The sequence below is a fragment of the Penicillium canariense genome, assembly GCF_028826845.1.
Source record: "Penicillium canariense strain IBT 26290 chromosome Unknown utg000004l_segment0_segment0, whole genome shotgun sequence".
Lineage (NCBI taxonomy): Eukaryota > Fungi > Ascomycota > Eurotiomycetes > Eurotiales > Aspergillaceae > Penicillium > Penicillium canariense.
Genome location: NW_026622731.1, coordinates 75,109 through 93,346, shown reverse-complemented (window position 1 = coordinate 93,346; position 18,238 = coordinate 75,109). Strand labels below are relative to the sequence as shown.

The 18,238-nt window shown below is 37.7% G+C and overlaps 2 protein-coding genes across 2 annotated transcripts; one reads left to right on the top strand and one right to left on the bottom strand.

The window, feature by feature from the left end:
* Positions 1-52: 52 nt before the first annotated feature.
* Positions 53-833, bottom strand: N7482_006372 (uncharacterized protein; the record flags this gene model as incomplete). The annotated part of the gene is made up of 2 exons (XM_056688497.1): positions 53-251; positions 319-833. The coding sequence occupies 2 exons, from the start codon at positions 831-833 to the stop codon at positions 53-55; spliced, it is 714 nt and encodes a 237-aa protein (XP_056540926.1).
* Positions 834-13,972: 13,139 nt separating this feature from the next.
* On the top strand, positions 13,973-14,200 carry N7482_006371 (uncharacterized protein; the record flags this gene model as incomplete). Its single annotated transcript, XM_056688496.1, has 1 exon — positions 13,973-14,200. One exon carries the CDS (start codon positions 13,973-13,975, stop codon positions 14,198-14,200), a length of 228 nt encoding a protein of 75 aa, XP_056540925.1.
* Between the last annotated feature and the right edge of the window lie 4,038 nt (positions 14,201-18,238).

The following is an 18,238-nucleotide window of genomic DNA, read 5'->3' as shown; positions in this document are numbered from 1 at the left end:
TCCTACCCTTCTCACCAAGGCCCAGAGCATATCCTCCATCCAAAAAGCACAGCTACGATTCCTTCCGCGCCTTCTGCTCTTTCTTCTTCACATGCCGTAGCATCAAAACATATCCCACATCCAACAAAACACATACCACCATATGCCACCTCACCATCGGCCATTCCAGCCACCCAAACGCCTCTGGCCAGTGCATTCGCCGCAACTCGACCGAGATAGCCGAGACATAGGAGCCAATGAAGCGGGACGCCCTGCATAGTATAATATTAGCTTGACACCCAAAACACACGCGTACCCTCCCGATGTCGGAAAAAATACCAAATTCCATAACTCGCGCCACGGGAACTCCCCCTCCCAAGCAACTGACACCAAGCCCCCGCCACCAAAAAGTCCAGGCAGAAAAAGGCACCCCAATTCGCGGCGCGGCCTACGCCTACCGTCTTGGCCAAGGCAATATGCGCCAGCAAGAAGATCAGCGTCGCACTGGTGAAGATACGAAAGAGGTTGCGCTGCACAAAGGGCGCATGGGCCCACTCACGAGGCGCAAATCGCACAGCCCCGGCCATGATAAACACATTCAGGACGAGGTATAGTGTGACGTTGAAGCGCTCGATCGGGTTATGTGGCGGGTAGACCACCGCGTATGTGATCTCCCAGGCGAAGTTGCAGCACAAGGGGAGCACCGACATCCCATATGTTTGGTCCCGGTGTGATATGTAGGCCATTAGGGCATAATTGATGCCCCAGCCGAGGCCCTGGCCTAGTTGTGCGAGGTCGGCTATATGTGCATATGGCTGGTAGGTGGCGGGTGCCGGGGGTGGGAACCAGTCCATATTTTTCTCCCTTTTTTTCTTGACTGGGGTTTTGGGGGTTTGTGGAGGAATGCGAGGGTGGTGATAGCGGGTTCACATGCCCTGTATATCTCTGGGTTTCACCGTTAGATAAGTTATTTTCCCCTTCACCTTATATGCAAGGGATATGAAGGGATATTATATACGCGGTGTGACAAATAGTACAGTGGGGTACTTAGCCTTGGAGATATCGTTTCAACTGGCGCATTGTGATCCGAATCAGGATGCTACCGAACTGCCCTGCATGGTATGTATCTCGAACGGCGGAAGTTGGTTGTAACCTAGTGCCTCGGGGATAAAACATGCATGTGAAACAATTGAACAGTTTGTTGTGTAGCACTTTTCTGTCGCGTTACGACAGAGGACAATATCAAGAATTTATCGATTCGTGGGGATCGCGCAGAATGTCTGTACAGATGGGAGGGACTTGTAGGGCAACATCAAGTCTCCCACGTATTCCGTCCTAGAGAGTTCAAAACACCTATAGCACCTTTGTGTAACCTATTATATTCAACATGAACTAATAACATTCTCACTATATAGAGAGAAAAATCTAAGCCAACTAATCTTGTGAAGAATCCAGCTGCATCAGCCACGCCCGCTGGATCTTACCTCCATCTATATATGGGATAGAAGTCACAAAAACCACGTCCATATCCAGGGCCTTAGTAAGCTATCTGATCTCGCTGCGGGCGGCTTCGCATACGCACTGGGCTGGAAACCAGAAGGCGCGCTGGAAACCAGAAGGCGCAAATCCCTGTATAGCACCTGTAACTAAGGAAGCTCTACCGGGAATAGGAATAGGGATTTATTGATTCAGGGAAGGTCTAGAGGAACTGATAAATAGCGGGCATGTTAAATAGCCATCTATCTCTTCCGATAATAGGATGAAAAGGAGCGGGTTTATGCTAAGATACTTGGAGTAAACTGGTCCACGTTGCTGCACAAAGCCAAGGTTACATACAAAAGGAAACAAGCAGCGTAGGAGCAATCAATGAGAGAACCTGAAAGAAACTCTCCAATTCGCTGATAGATATATTCATTGAACCACCAGCAAAACACGCCGGGTCAATTTCGGGCTCGCCACCAAATCTGGTCTAACATCTGCGCTTTGTTCTCGAGTGGAAGCGAAGGGATGGCCTATCATTGTGAACCACAGTGAACATTGCCAGTTGTTTGTATATCCCATACTCCCCAGTTCGGAGCTTCGGACCATGCTCCAGGGCCCTTAAAGGCGTGATTGAGTTGACCCACAAGATCTTGTCCAGGGTCGCATGACTTTCTAGTACGCCAAAGTCTGAACCCACACCGGTAAACGTTGGAACCATCATTCTCCTGTGCGTTGTAACAAGCGTCGTAATGAGGGGCATCCATGCTTGCAATACAGCCTTGGCCTAGTAGTGAGTTGACTACTTGCTGCACTTTGGTCTCTGCGCTCTGTAGAGTATATTGCTCGATAGTAGGTTCTCCTACGTCCATTCGAACATACGCTTGCTCGCAATCGAGCGCTCGCACTCCTGCTGAAAGCAGACCGAGGGCGATCAAAAAAGGAAGCTGCATCGTCGCTACTATGTATTAGTTAGAACAAGGATGTTAGTTATATTGATAAGGCCTAACTCACATTTTAAGGACTTGGTTGGATAATACCTCGACGGTGAGTTAGAAGGGGGAGGGGATGGTGAAGAAATGCTGCCTGGTGTCTAGGCCACCTCGCTTTAAATAATACGAGTATCTAGAGCGGCAGCGAAGTGATTGCCAAGGAAAATTTTCCTTGGTCGGACTAGCCCTGCCTACGGACCTATAATTCCGCTATATTTCCAGATATGCCACTTGTGGACGAAGGCATCCTGAAGGATTTTGTGGTGTGTTACGAAACACTCATCCAAGAACCTCGTAGGAGCAGAGGCACCTGCAACAAGGCACGTGAAAGGGCTTCTAGGAGCAAAGTCGAGCCACCTAACCACAAGAGAGTGTTTTTACACGATCTTGCTAAAAATCTTCGCCCAACAAGTCAACTAGTTCGGGCGTCGTGAGATAGAATGTTTCACAGTTCTTTGCTAGTGATAATCCTATTGGATGCGACAATGGGCTCGTTGGAGGATTATATGGGTCCCAAAAGCCACAAGTAAGATTGGATAGAACTAAATTAAGCTTTTCTACCCAGACATTTCTGCCCCCAAAAGATCAACGTCAACCTAACCCAATGCAGGTCGGAACGGCCGAAAGATCCCCACAGGAGCCCAATTATTCGCCATCGCCCTGGGTCCTAAAATGAATGTTTAGAGGGTCTCGATCACCAAGCTGACGCCACAATGTTGCCCTGAAAATCTAGACGATCGGGGCGCGGGGCAAAACCGTCGGGCGACTATTATTGAAGAAATACGAAGGTAAACGGATCCTTTCGGGTCGATTACGTGGAATTGAAAACTCTGAATTTGCTAAAACTCGGCGCATTCTATGGTAGGGTGCATTACCGTGATGGGCTCCGTCATTGTGGGTGCAAGCATATTGGGTGAAGTCTGCGCCCCATTTACACTACTCTAAACAGAACAGCGAGACTTGTATTTTTGAGATTAGCTGGCCTTCAATTTTGTGGTTTTGGATTTTCACTTACCCATTTGCCTTTTGGTATAATGGTAAGCCGGTTGACCCTCTAGTGGGTTCACGAGTCTTTGCTCTTGCCCTAGGAAGGCTAACTGAAGTTGATGGAGCAAGCCCCAACCCTTCGTGAAAACTTTCATTCCCGGACTTAGTCTTGAAGAGGGATCTAGAGCTAATACACTATTCGATCATAAAGCATTTATCAGCACATAAAGGGATAACTTACCTCTAGTAACTAAGCACTTGACAAGGGTAGCAGCGTCCTAGAGGGTTATGAGGGTGGCTAACGATGATCCCCAAGACCTATACACATAGTACTACTGCCCCTACCGCCCGCCGTACTATGGCCCGCCGGTACCCCCTATACTGGCGGCCGCTATCGCCGCCCCCGCAGCCGCTGTACCTCGATCCCTAACTAGACCACGATTGCGAGATATATAACGCTCTGCGCTATTAAATAGTTAGTCGGATATCGTTACCGCTCGATTGGGATGACTATAAACCTGATTATACCTATTAGGACCGCCCCCGCCGGCGATAGAGGCTAGGTATACTAGCTATAGTATTACAAGTAGTTTGGGCTGCGCTTTGTGCGGCCTATGTTACAAATCAACTAAATACCTCTACACGCCAGGGCGAGAGGTATCTATCATTAGCGTCATTAGTTAGCATAATAGAGATTGAGAGAAGAAGAATAGTGTTACGAAATAAGTACCCCTACTTAAGCGAGATTACGTAGCCTAGTATCTAATATACCGACTCCCCTAGTAAGACCCCTATCTTCTACCCGAGTAGCCCCGAGTTACCCCGCTTCGGGAAGGTAGTATACCTCGGCCTACTATATACTAATAATATAGCGAGATACTACTATTACTCTATACTAGAGTAACTACTCTAGTATAAAAGTCTTATATCTTTCTATATTCCTCTAATTCCTTAAGAATTAGTCTTTATTTTAATCTAACTATACTAATTCCTTTTTACCTAATTAATAGGCCTTCTATCCTATAAATAGACCCTATAATAATTCTAATTCTTCTTCTTCGATTACCTAAAGAATTATAATACTAAGAAACTATTTTAGTATTATTACTAATATTAAACTAAATCTCTTAGTATTTACTAATAATCTATTAAGTCCTATCTTAGAAGAAATCTTTTTAATTATAGATACTAAGCTAGATATAAATATCTAAGCTATCTAAGAAAAAATCTAAAAACTAGAAAAACTAAAAAGCCTATAAAATAAAGTAACTATCCTCGAAACTAAGCTTAACCTAAGAAATATATCTAAATCCTAACTATATTATTACTAATATATTTATTTATCTTCTAAAAAAGATAAGCCTAAAATTAAGTTTAAAAATATCTTAATCTTTAAATTTAATTATACTCTCTAGAAATAATAAAAATAGCTCTTAGATCTCTAATAATCTTTTAAAAAAGCCCTAAAGAAATATAAAACTAATAGAAAAAAGATTATCTACTTAGTTAATTATATAGAAATAGTCTATTAGTAGAGATAGTTGTTACGGACCTTAAGAGGCGCGGGGACCGCAGTTATTTAAGGAGTAACCGTAAACCAATCGTCCACGGACGCTAAGGAGTAGCGTCATTACGTACGTTTCGGTATACTTAGGTATGCCCCGGAAGGCCCCAAGACATTCCGGAAAGAGAACCAGAAACGGCCTATAGCTAACCACTACGGATAACACCTGCTCATATAATTAGGTAGTTAGTGCAACGCAGGAAACGGCTACTATTTTACCCGTACTTAGATTACGCCCTAAGTGCTAGGTACTAGTAAAACTATACGTAATCTCTAGTAGTAGAAGGGTAGATTAGTATACGGGTAGATCGTACCAAGACTTATCTACTACTCTACTATCTACTACTTATACTATCACGAAGGACTAGATATATAAGGACACTTATTTAGCATTATATATTTAGTTCTTCGCGATTAATTATATATTATTACTTAGTTACTACCTTTAGTACTCTACTTTATAGTTTACCTTTAAGATAACCTAACCTATAAGTAGGGGAGCTTACTTCGTAGCAACACTCAGTGACTAACCTACTTAGCGTATATCTCTAGTACGTTCTATAAGATACTTAATAAGACCCGAACCCGACGTAAGGCTAAGCATAGTAACGGTACGGTTACGAGATACTCTTAGAATCCGTAGTTAGAACTAGGTAAGTATTACCCGGACGCTCTAACTTACAGTAACCGGTCGGCACTACGTAATATATTAATCGCCCTATCTTTAAACCGTAGAGTATAGTTATTATAGTAGGCAATAACAGTACCTTAAGTAACGTTTCGAGTAGATCGAACGCTATACCTATTAATACGTAACTTATAGAGATAATATCCTAGTTATAAGAATAGCTCGTATAGGTAAGTAATACCCGTACGCCGGCTACGGTTAAACTACCGAAACCTAAGTTTTACTATAGTAAACGAACTAAGCTTCGTTCTTTCTTAACTTAAATAGATATACAGCTCCGCTTAATTAATTATATAGCAGAAGCTAATAGAGTGATCTACGCTTCTACTTACCTCTACGGATAGGTATTCGAATAGTTTAAGCCTTATATCCGGGAATTTAACAATAAACCCCTAGGGGATTAGGGAGACGTTACTAAAGAAATCTTCGTATCCTATAAAACTTTTAAGAAAAAATTAGAATAAACCTTTAGTAACATCGATACCGTAAGAACAGCGGAGAGACGACTTAATCGGCTACGACAGACTAGATTAGCTAGCGTATACGCCGCCGAATTCTAATAGATTATTTCGTACCTTAACTTCGATAATAATACCTATATTTAGCTCTTTAAACGAGGACTTAAGGAAGATATTAAGGATAAACTTATAAGGATTAACTAACCGGAAGAACTTTATAAGATAATTAAACTCGCGGTTAAATTCGATAATCGACTTTATAAACGTAAACTCTAGCGACGGGAGTAGTAATAAAGAGATAACCGAGGGATAATACTATACTAATACCGCCGCTACGAAGATAGGCGAGGATAACGACGAAACTAGCCGAGGGAGTTATATAGCGACCCCTACGGACTACGACTAATAGAGCTTAACGCAGCGAGACTCCCGACCGAAGAAGAAAAACGGCGGAAGGATAATAATCTATACTTCGAGTATAGGAAGCTAGGATATTAGGCGTATAAATATAATAAACGTAATAACGTAAAGCTATAGGCGTAGGAGCGAGATAACGGACGTAATAACGTAAAGCTATAATAGCTAAGGGCTATTTAGGATAGTAAGGTCTAACCCTAATAGCTACGAGCTACTAAGGGGCCTAAAGAATAGGAACTAAGCCTAGAAGAGGCTAAATACGCCTACGACGACTAAATAAAGGTTATAAGGAACGCTATAAAGGGTAAAATTACGGATACCTTTACGGACGATATTAAATACCGTAGCCTAAATAGCGTAGAGTATATAACGGAGAATTTCCCCGAGATAGACTAGGAAAATATCGAGAGTTAAGGATAGACCTAGTACAGCCCTAGAAATACTATCGACTCCTATAAACTATCTAATAAGTACTAGGAGTAAGGCGTAAGGATCCTAAAAATACTAATCGAGATTCTAGGAACCCTAGAGATCCTAGAGACTCTACCCTAGCTCCTAGGGATAGATATAACTAAATAGCCTTAAGAAAAACCCTAGAAAGCTAATATTATCGCGGATATTAAACGACTATAGAATAAACTCTAAGATTTATTTCGAAATAAAAAAAGAAACGATAACTAGATAATTAATAAAGCCCTCGAAATCACTAATTAGTTATACGAACTATACTAGTTAAAGATAAAGATCGAGGACGGACTTTATCTATACTAGTAAGACTATTATATATACTAAAGATACGTATAATACCCTAATTACCGACTTAGATCTATAATAGGATACTATAACGAGGGGTATATAATATATATAGCGGGAAAAGTCGAAAACAGCCTAGAACTAAAGCCGCTATAATAAGAAAAGAAACTAAATTAGAGCTCGGAATATACGGGACTCTAGTATAGAGACCAGAGAATAAATACCGGACTATAGTACCTCGTAGCTACTACGTAGGGCGTATATATAAAGATTACTGCTAATATCGTATTTCGATTAACTAAAGTAATACTTAATTCGGGAGTAATAGGAAACTTTATAAGCCTACGGTATAAATACTACTATAAGATCTAAGGCGTAGAAAAGCTATAACCTTAATCTATTATCGGACTTAATAGAGAGAGCCTAGGACTAGGGATTACGTATAAGAGTAGACTATTACTAGTAGTTATCGGAGACTACTTCGAGATAATTAACTTCGATATTATAAGCCTCGGAGAATATAATATAGTACTCGGAGTATCCTAGCTAAGGAAGTATAACCTAGCTATTAATTAGTAATAAGGACGTATATTATTTAATAGATACGACTATCGATAAACTAGCGAGATATAGACTAGAGATAAGATATAAAAAGCGCTAAAGAGACCTAGCGAAGGGGATGTAGGTATTTATAAGAACCCTTACGAAGGAGAACTTAAGAGGAGTTTTTAGCTAGGAGATAGGCCTAATAAGAGATTAACCGATATTAGGGACATCGCGATAACCGAATAACGACTAGATATAACTAATAAGGAACTTAAAGAATATATCCTTGTTAGTAATAAAGAAATATCCCTTTACGCTACGGGAGCGCTAGAAGAAGAATATAAGATCCCCGAAGAATATATCGAATTCTAGGATATATTTACGCTACTACTAGACAGTAAGCTACTAGAATATAGTCCGTTCGACTATAAGATTAAGATTAAGGAAGGCGAAGAACTAAAGTTTATACTAATTTACCTACTATCGTAAAAGGAGTTAGCGATACTATAAGAATATATTAGGGATAATCTTAAGAAAAGAAATATTAGAAAATCGAAATTATTAGTAGGATACCTAATCCTATTTATACCTAAGAAAAGAGGGGAACTTCGGATATATATTAATTATCGATAACTTAATAATATTACGATTAAAGACCGACATCCGCTACTACTAATTAGCGAGATATAAGATATTATTTAAGGAGCGAAATATTTTAGTAAATATGATATCACTAACGTATATAACTAACTTCGAATTAAGATAGGAGACGAATAGAAAACGGTATTTAGGACTAAGTTTAGTTACTACGAATATACTATTATACCCTTCGGACTTACTAACGTACCTATATTATTCTAACACTTTATCTTTATCGTACTAGAAGAATATCTCGACGAGTTCGTTATTACGTACCTAGATAATATTCTTATATTTTCTAAAACTAAGGAAGAATACCTTAAATATAATAAGAAAGTACTACAGAAGCTAAAAGAAGTAAAAGTTACACTTAAACTTAAGAAATACAAGTTCTATATTTAGGAAACGAGTTTCCTCGGATATACTATTAGCCCCGACGGGTTAGGGATAGAATAAGATAAGGTTAAGAGTATTCTTAAATAGCTAACTCCGATATACGTTAAGGACGTTTAGAGCTTCCTCGGATTAGCTAATTACTACCGAAAGCTCGTTCCGAAATACTTATAATATACGGCCGGACTCTACCGATTCACTAAAAAGGGGGTACTATTTAAATAGGACGACGAAGCGGAAAAGTCGTTTATAGAACTTAAAGAAATATATAATAAGAAAATAAGAGAGATAATTCTTATAATCTTTAACTACGACGTACTAATTATTATAGAAACTAATATATTAGACTTCGTACTTAGTATATAACTTATATAACTAGGAGAAAACGGTAAGCTTAGACCTATTATCTTTTAGTCTCAGAAAATAATCCTAGCAGAGCTTAATTATAATATCTATAATAAGGAATTATTAGCTATAGTATTAGTATTCTAAACCTAGAGAGCGTACCTAGAAGGAGCGAAATATACCGTAATCGTATAGATAGATTACTATAACCTTATATACTTTATAATAACGAAAAAACTTATATAGCGATAAGCTAGATAGATAGAAACCCTAGCCTAGTATAACTTTAAGATAGTATACTATAAAGGAACTAAAAATATAGTCGTAGACGTACTAAGTCGATAACCCGACTACGAACTTAGGACTAAAGAAGTAGTACCTACTATCCTAACTACGAACGACGAGGGATATATTATCTATAACTACTAAATCCTCGTAGTAACTAGCGAAGTATAAGATAATAAATAGCTATAGAAGATTCGAGAAGCTATAACTAACGACGAATTAATATAAAAGATTTTAGGTAATAATACTACGCTAACTAGAAATAGCTTAATCTATATTTATAGCTTAGTATACGTTCCTAGAAACTTATAAACTAAGATTATCTAATTATACTACGACGAACTAATATAAGGATATTTAGAAATCGAAAAAATAATCGAGAAAATTACACAGAACTACTATATCCTAGCGATATATAGAAAAGTTAAAAAATATATCTAGTAATACGATTTATATTAACGAAATAAGTCGACTCGATATATACTATATAGAGAGCTATAGGTAGCAGAAATACCGACCTAACTATAGGAGTAGATTACTATAGATTTTATTACGAAATTACCTATCTTAGAAGGAAACGATATAATTATAGTAGTCGTAGATCGACTAACTAAATACGTATATATAATCCCGATAACCGAAACTATTAACGTATAGATAATAGCTAATCTACTACTTAGATATATATTCGCTAACTATAGAATACCGAGTAAGATTACCTCGGATAGAGATAAACTCTTTATATCTAATATATAGTAATTACTTACGGATTAGATCGGTATTAAGTATAGACTCTCTACCGTATACTATCCTTAAACTAATAGATAAATAGAATAAGTTAACTAGACCCTAGAATAATACCTACGTTATTATATAAACTACTAATAAAATAATTAGATAGGATTATTACTAATAGTATAATTTATATATAATAATACTATATACTCGACGACTAAAGAAATACTATTCTTCGTAAATTATAGGCTTAATCCTATAATTATCGGAGAACCTATTAGTAAACGACTAATTACGGAATTATTACGACTACTAGCGATAGGGATAAAATAATTATATTTTTAACTATCTAGAGATATCGAGTTTCTTAATATACGTATAAAGTTCTACTACGACTAGTTACGCTAGGAGGCACCGGACTTCTAAGAGGGGGAGAAAGTTTACCTCCTACGATGTAATATTTATACTAGACGACCTAGTACGAAACTCGATTACCTTAAACTAGGACTATTTAAAATTATAGAAAAAATAGGACTACTTAATTATCGTCTAAAACTACCGAATAGTATACGACGTATCTATATAATATTTTATATCTTATTATTAGAAAAAGTACCTAGAAACGCTAAAATCGCTACTAAGGTAGAAATCGAGGAAGAAACGGAGAACGAATATAAGGTCGAGGAAATCCTAGCGATAGATAAAGTTAACGGGAAACCTTATTACCTCGTAAAATAGTAAAGATATAATACCTTAGAAAATATATAGGAACCTATCGAGAACCTAATAGGCTACTACTAGCTAGTTTAATAGTTCTATTAGCGAAGGGGGAACTACCTAGCCTAGAAATATCTAAACTATCCTAGAAGGATAAAGGTAACTAAGTAATCTCCTAAAATATCTAATTAAAGTTCGGATTCTTAGCAGTAGACGCTAACTACTAAACTTTAAGGGTAGAGGGAGTAGCCTACTCTAGGGACGACGTCTTTTTATTAAGAATTCTTAATAATTTAGTATTATATTCTAATATTTTAAAACCCTTTTACTTAAGGAAGGCTATTTACTTTCGTAGACGATACTATCGAGATATAGCTTCCTAATACTATTTTTATTTATTTAATAATTATTAATATAGCTCTACGAGACGAGACTGTAAATCGCTTAACTTAGGTTCTAATAAATCGAGTTTACTTTTATTTTTTTCGATATCGGAGGAAAGTTTATCTTTAGCGTAACGTAATAAATCCTATTCCCGACTAGTATAAAACTCTCGCTTATATATCCGACTAGTACGAGTATAGAAGGTATATTTAGAATATCGATAACTCTGATCTATTATATACTTTTTACTAGATTCCTAATAATAATCGTAAGGAATAGATACGATAAAGCTATTTATAATAATATATTTAGCTTAATAAATACGACTAGTAACCTAATTACGTAGGATAGGAAGTTTAGGAATACCTTTAAGAACAGAGTTAGCCTTACGTTTAGGTATAATAAATAGATATAATAGGGTAGGAAGAAAAAATAGAAAAACACTATATCTATCTAAGAGGGCACTAACATTTAAAAGGAAATCCTTTAAGGATAAAGGACTAGAAAGGAGGGGATAATATTACGGACCTTAAGAGACGTAGGGACCGTAGTTATTTAAGGAGTAACCGTAAACTAATCGTCTACGGACGCTAAGGAGTAATATTATTATATATATTTCGGTATACTTAGGTATACCCCGGAAGGCCCTAAGATATTCCGGAAAGAGAACTAGAAACGGCCTATAGCTAACCACTACGGATAATACCTACTTATATAATTAGGTAGTTAGTGTAATATAGGAAACGGCTACTATTTTACCCGCACTTAGATTACGCCCTAAGTACTAGATACTAGTAAAACTATACGTAATCTCTAGTAGTAGAAGGGTAGATTAGTATACGGGTAGATCGTACTAAGACTCATCTACTACTCTACTATCTACTACTTATACTATTACGAAGGACTAGATATATAAGGACACTTATTTAGTATTATATATTTAGTTCTTCGCGATCAATTACACATTATTACTTAGTTACTACCTTTAGTACTCTACTTTACAGTTCACCTTTAAGACAACCCAACCTACAAGTAGGGGAGCTCACTTTATAGCAACACTTAGTGACTGACCTACTTAGTGCGTACCTCTAGTACGTTCTACAAGATACTCAACAAGACCCGAACCCGACGTAAGGCTAAGCATAGTAACGGTACAGTTACGAGATACTCTTAGAATCCGCAGTTAGAACCAGGCAAGTATCACCCGGACGCTCTAACTCACAGTGACCGGTCGGCACCGCGTAATAATAGTATAGATATATAAAGAAAAGATTACTAAATACTAACTAGAACTCTAAAAAAAACTAGTTTTATTTTAAAATATAGATCTTAATCTTTATTTAGAATATTATTAGTCTTAAGGTAGAAATAATAATCTAGATAGAATAGATTTACTAATATTTTAATAAAAATCTAAAAGAATTCTATATCTATCTTAATATCTTAAAATAATATTTCCTATTCTAAGATATAGGGCCTACAAGGGCCTACCTATAAGATATATTTGATGTGGTCAAAACGGCTAGATATCTCGGCCAGAAATCTTATCATGAATTTACCTCCTGCTACTACATAGCAGCTACCTACATCATAACGATATCATAAGCTACTACATAGCAGCCACCTATATCATAACGATATCATAAGCTATATCATAACCATACAATAGCAACCAATACTATGCAACTGGTGACAACCAGTGGCAACCAGAATCAGATATAAATATCCATCAAATCCCTAGCCAAATAATAATTGAACTAAGCTTCCTTCACATCTTTTCTTCCCCTTCTAAGTATCTTTATTATATCACACCTACCTATATTAACTATCCCAATATAACTTCCTACGCAGCCTTACTGCTTGCTTAGACTACCCTTATTAGGATACTTTAACGTAAGATAGTAAGGGTTTAGGTCTTTTAGGGGCCGTAAGATAAATTTCGGTAGTATCTAACTAGGCTACCGGAAGCTATAATAATTACTAGCTATTGAGATAACGGGAGTGTAAGAGCATGTTCTGTTATTATCGTAAGTGAATATATCTATAAGGACATAAGTACGGTTAAATATGGCAGAAAGTACCCGTAAGGGGCCGAATATATAAGGTTAAAGGAAGGTAAAGTACGCCTAGGATCACATCCTCCCCTACTTAATAAGACTCGACCCGAGTCTACCGTGTAAAATCAGTCCTTGTCGGACCCGAAAGTGTACTAGTACACATAAATATATACGTAGATAAAAGAAAAGTGGCCGGTCGCGGCTAAACTGTAGTTAAACTGTAGTGTAAAAGTACCCTACTAAACTACCTAGGGTACCTATCCGTAGGTAACCCGACGTATTATATAATACCCTAGTAGTTACGGGAATTGATCGGGACACAACAGAATTTCTGTTCGGGGCACAACATTTTATTATGTAATCAGTATCAGGAGCTTTTACATAATCAAATCACCTGATCTATCTGATATCGCTATAGCAACCACTAATGTTTATAATATCTCTCTTTCTCTCTCTCTCTCTTTCTCTCTTCTCTATAGCTATCCTGTTCAGTTTTTACCATACAAACCAACCAAACCAATCAAATAACCAATCAAACAGCTATATAAACCACTATGTCTACTACCAACCCTACTATCGATCCGATTATCGATAGCCCTACTATCGATCTGATTATCGATAACCCTACTACTGCTACCACTGATCTGATTATCGATAACCCTACTACCGATCTGATTATCGACGAACCTACTACTAATCAAGGTAGTCAACTATCTGATCTTCTACCCCCGCCAGAGCAAACCTTCGCATCTCGCGATCTATTGGTCGATTTTGTACGCTAATTTAGTATATCGTAGGGATATACCCCTACTATCAAGAGTTCAACCGTAGATCGGGCAGTCTATCTGTATTGTGATATGTCAGGGATATATTCAGACCGAATCAACGTATAAGATGGGATGAAACGACGGAAAACAAGCACTCGGCGGCAAGCTTGTCCGTTTTTAGTATATGGAAGCCGAAAGAAAGATTCTAATTGGCTACTAAAGGTTAAAAATAGTATGTATAATTATCTTGCTGATCTAAATATGATAGGGCATCTAATTATACGCCGATTTACCCTATAATAAGATAATTTAGTCCGATCTCTCTATCGTGCGTAGATTAAACTAAGATATTGTGATCCTAGGCGTACTTTACCTTCCTTTAACCTTACATGTTCGGCCCCTTACGGGTACTTTCTGCTATGTTTGACCGCACTTATATCCTTATAGATATATTCGCTTACGATAATAATAGAATATACTCTTACACTCCCGTTATCTTATATAGTAGCAAACCTCTGAAACTAAGTAGCCTTCTACGGCCGCTTACGGGAGGGCCTAACTGTATAGTAAATCTTAACTATTAGGAGGTCCTCCTAAAGCGATCTCTATATAACGGAGAGAGTAGGGGAAAAATCAGGTTAATTAGGAGCTCTAAGAACCTTTCTTCTATCTATTCTAGCGTAGTAGTATAGTATTAAGACCTAACGAGCGATAGCTTACGGTCGGCGATATCGGCGACCTCGGGGTCTTTAGAAAAGTAGCGATAACCGAAACCCCTTACTACTACGTAAGGATCTACGAGTGATTATATTAGTATATATATAATACCTCCTAACTATAATAGGAAGATAGAGAAATAGATAGAATAGTCTAATTATTTTAGATTACCCCGCAATAAAATATCCTTCCGGAGGTTTACTCTTAGGTACGTAGACTTAGTTGTTACGAACCTCAAGAAGGCGCGGGGGCCGCAGCTATTTGAGGGCAACCGTAGACCAATCATTCTACGGACGCTAGAGACTAGCGTTATCACGTACGTTTCGGTATACTTGGGCATGCCCCAGCAGGGCTCCAAGACGGACATCCCGGGCGGGAGCCAGGACCGGCATACGACTAACCGTTACAACCAGTACGTGTCTACTCTACGGGACGGTTAGCGTAACGCAGGAAACGGCCATCATTTTACCAGCACCGAGATTACGCCCTAAGTGTTAGGTACCGGTAAAACACGTAATACCAAGGATATACTCCCAGCGTAACTCCAAGGAGTAGATAACGGGGTATACGGCGACTCTAGATATACTCCTAGGGAGTAGATTAGGAGTAGGAAGGGCTAGATATATAAGGACACTTATTTCGTATTATATATTTAGTTCTTCGCGATTAATTATATATTATTACTTAGTTACTACCTTTAGTACTCTACTTTATAGTTTACCTTTAAGATAACCTAACCTATAAGTAGGGGAGCTTACTTCGTAGTAATACTTAGTGACTGACCTACTTAGCGCGTACCTCTAGTACGTTCTATAAGATACTTAATAGGACCCGAACCCGACGTAAGGCTAAGTATAGTAACGGTACGGTTACGAGATACTCTTAGAATCCGTAGTTAGAACTAGGTAAGTATAACCCGAACGTTCTAACTTATAGTAACTAGTCGGTACTGCGTAATATATTAATCGCCCTATTTTTAAACTATAGAGCATAGTTATTATAGTAGGTAATAACAGTACCTTAAGTAACGTTTCGAGTAGATCGAACGCTATACCTACTAACGTATAACTTATAGAAATAATATCCTAGTTATAAGAATAGCTCGTATAAGTAAGTAATACCCGTACGCCGGCTACGGTTAAACTACCGAAGTCTAAGTTTTACTATAGTAAACGAACTAAGCTTCGTTCTTTCTTAACTTAAATAGATATATAGCTCCGCTTAATTAATTATATAGCAGAAGCTAATAGAGTAATCTACGCTTCTACCTATCTCTACGGATAGGTATTCGAATAGTTTAAGCCTTATATCTAGGAATTTAACGATAAACCCCTAGGGGATTAGGGAGACGTTACTAAAGAAATCTTCGTATCCTATAAAACTTTTAAGAAAAAATTAGAATAAACCTTTAGTAATATCGATACCGTAAGAATAGCGGAGAGATAACTAGATCGGCTATAATAGACTAGATTAGCTAATATATACGCCGCCGAATTCTAATAGATTATTTCGTACCTTAACTTCGATAACGATACCTATATTTAGCTCTTTAAACGAGGACTTAAGGAAGACGTTAAGGATAAACTTATAAGGATTAACCGACTAGAAGAACTTTATAAAATAATTAAACTTACGGTTAAATTCGATAATCGACTTTATAAACGTAAACTCTAGCGACGGGAGTAGCGACTAGGAGATAACCGAGGTACGGTACTATACTAATACCGCCGCTACGAAGGTAGGCGAGGATAATAACGAAACTAGCCGAGGGAGTTATATAGCGACCCCTACGGACTATAACTAATAGAGCTTAACGTAGTAAGACTCCCGACCGAAGAAGAAAAACAGCGAAAGGATAATAACCTATACTTCGAATATAGAAAGCTAGGATATCGGGCGTATAAGTATAATAAGCGTAATAACGTAAAGCTATAGGTACGTAAGCGTAATAACGAATATAATAATATAAAGCTATAGTAGCTACGAGCGACTCGGAATAGCGAGGTCCGACCCTAATAGCTATAAGCTACTAAGGAGCCTAAAGAATAGGAACTAAACCTAGAAGAGGCCGAATATACCTACGACGACCGAGTAGAGGTTATAAGGAACGCTACGAAGGGTAAAACTATAGATACCTTTACGGACGATATTAAATATTACGGCCTAAATAGCGTAGAGTACACGACGGAGAATTTCCCTAAGATAGACTAGGAAAATATCGAGAGTTAAGGGTAGACCTAGTATAGTCCCGGGAATACTATCGACTCCTAGGAACTATCCGATAAGTACTAGGAGTAGGGTATAGGGATCCTAAAAATACTAATCGAGATTCTAGGAACCCTAGAGATTCTAGAGACTCTACCCTAGCTCCTAGGGACGGATACGACTAAATAGCCTTAAGAAAAACCCTAGAAAGCTAATATCATCGCGGATATTAAGCGACTACGGAATAAACTCTAAGATTTATTTCAAAATAAAGAAAGAAACGATAACTAGATAATTAATAAAGCCCTCGAAATTACTAATTAGTTATACGAACTATACTAGTTAAAGATAAAGATTAAGGACGGACTTTATCTATACTAGTAAGACTATTATATATACTAAGGATACGTACGATACTCTAATTACTAACTTAGATCTATAATAGGATACTACGACGAGGGGTATACGATATATATAGCGGGAAAAGTCGAAAATAGCCTAGAACTAAAGCCGCTACGACGAGAAAAGAAACTAAATTAGAGCTCGGAATATACGGGACTCTAGTATAGAGACCGGAGGATAAATATCGAACTATAATATCTCGTAGCTACTACGTAGGGTATATATATAAAGATTACTACTAATATTACGTTTCGATTAACTAAAGTAATACTCGATTCAGGAGTAGTAGGAAACTTTATAAGCCTACGGTATAAATACCGCTATAAGATCTAAGGCGTAGAAAAGCTACGGCCTTAACCTATTATTAGACTTAACGGAGAGAGCCTAGGATTAGGGATCACGTATAAGAGTAGACTATTACTAGTAGTCATCGGAGACTACTTCGAGGTAATTAATTTTAATATTACGAGCCTTAGAGAATACGATATAGTACTCGGAGTACCCTAGCTAAGAAAGTATAATCTAGCTATTAATTAGTAATAAGGATATATACTTTTCGATAGGTACGACTATCGATAAACTAGCGAGATATAGACCGGAGATAAAACACGAAAAACGCTAAAGAGACCTAGCGAAAGGGACGTAGGTACTTATAAGAACCTTTACGAAGGAGAACTTAAGAGGAGTTTTCGGCTAGGAGGTAGGCCTAATAAGAGATTAACCGATATT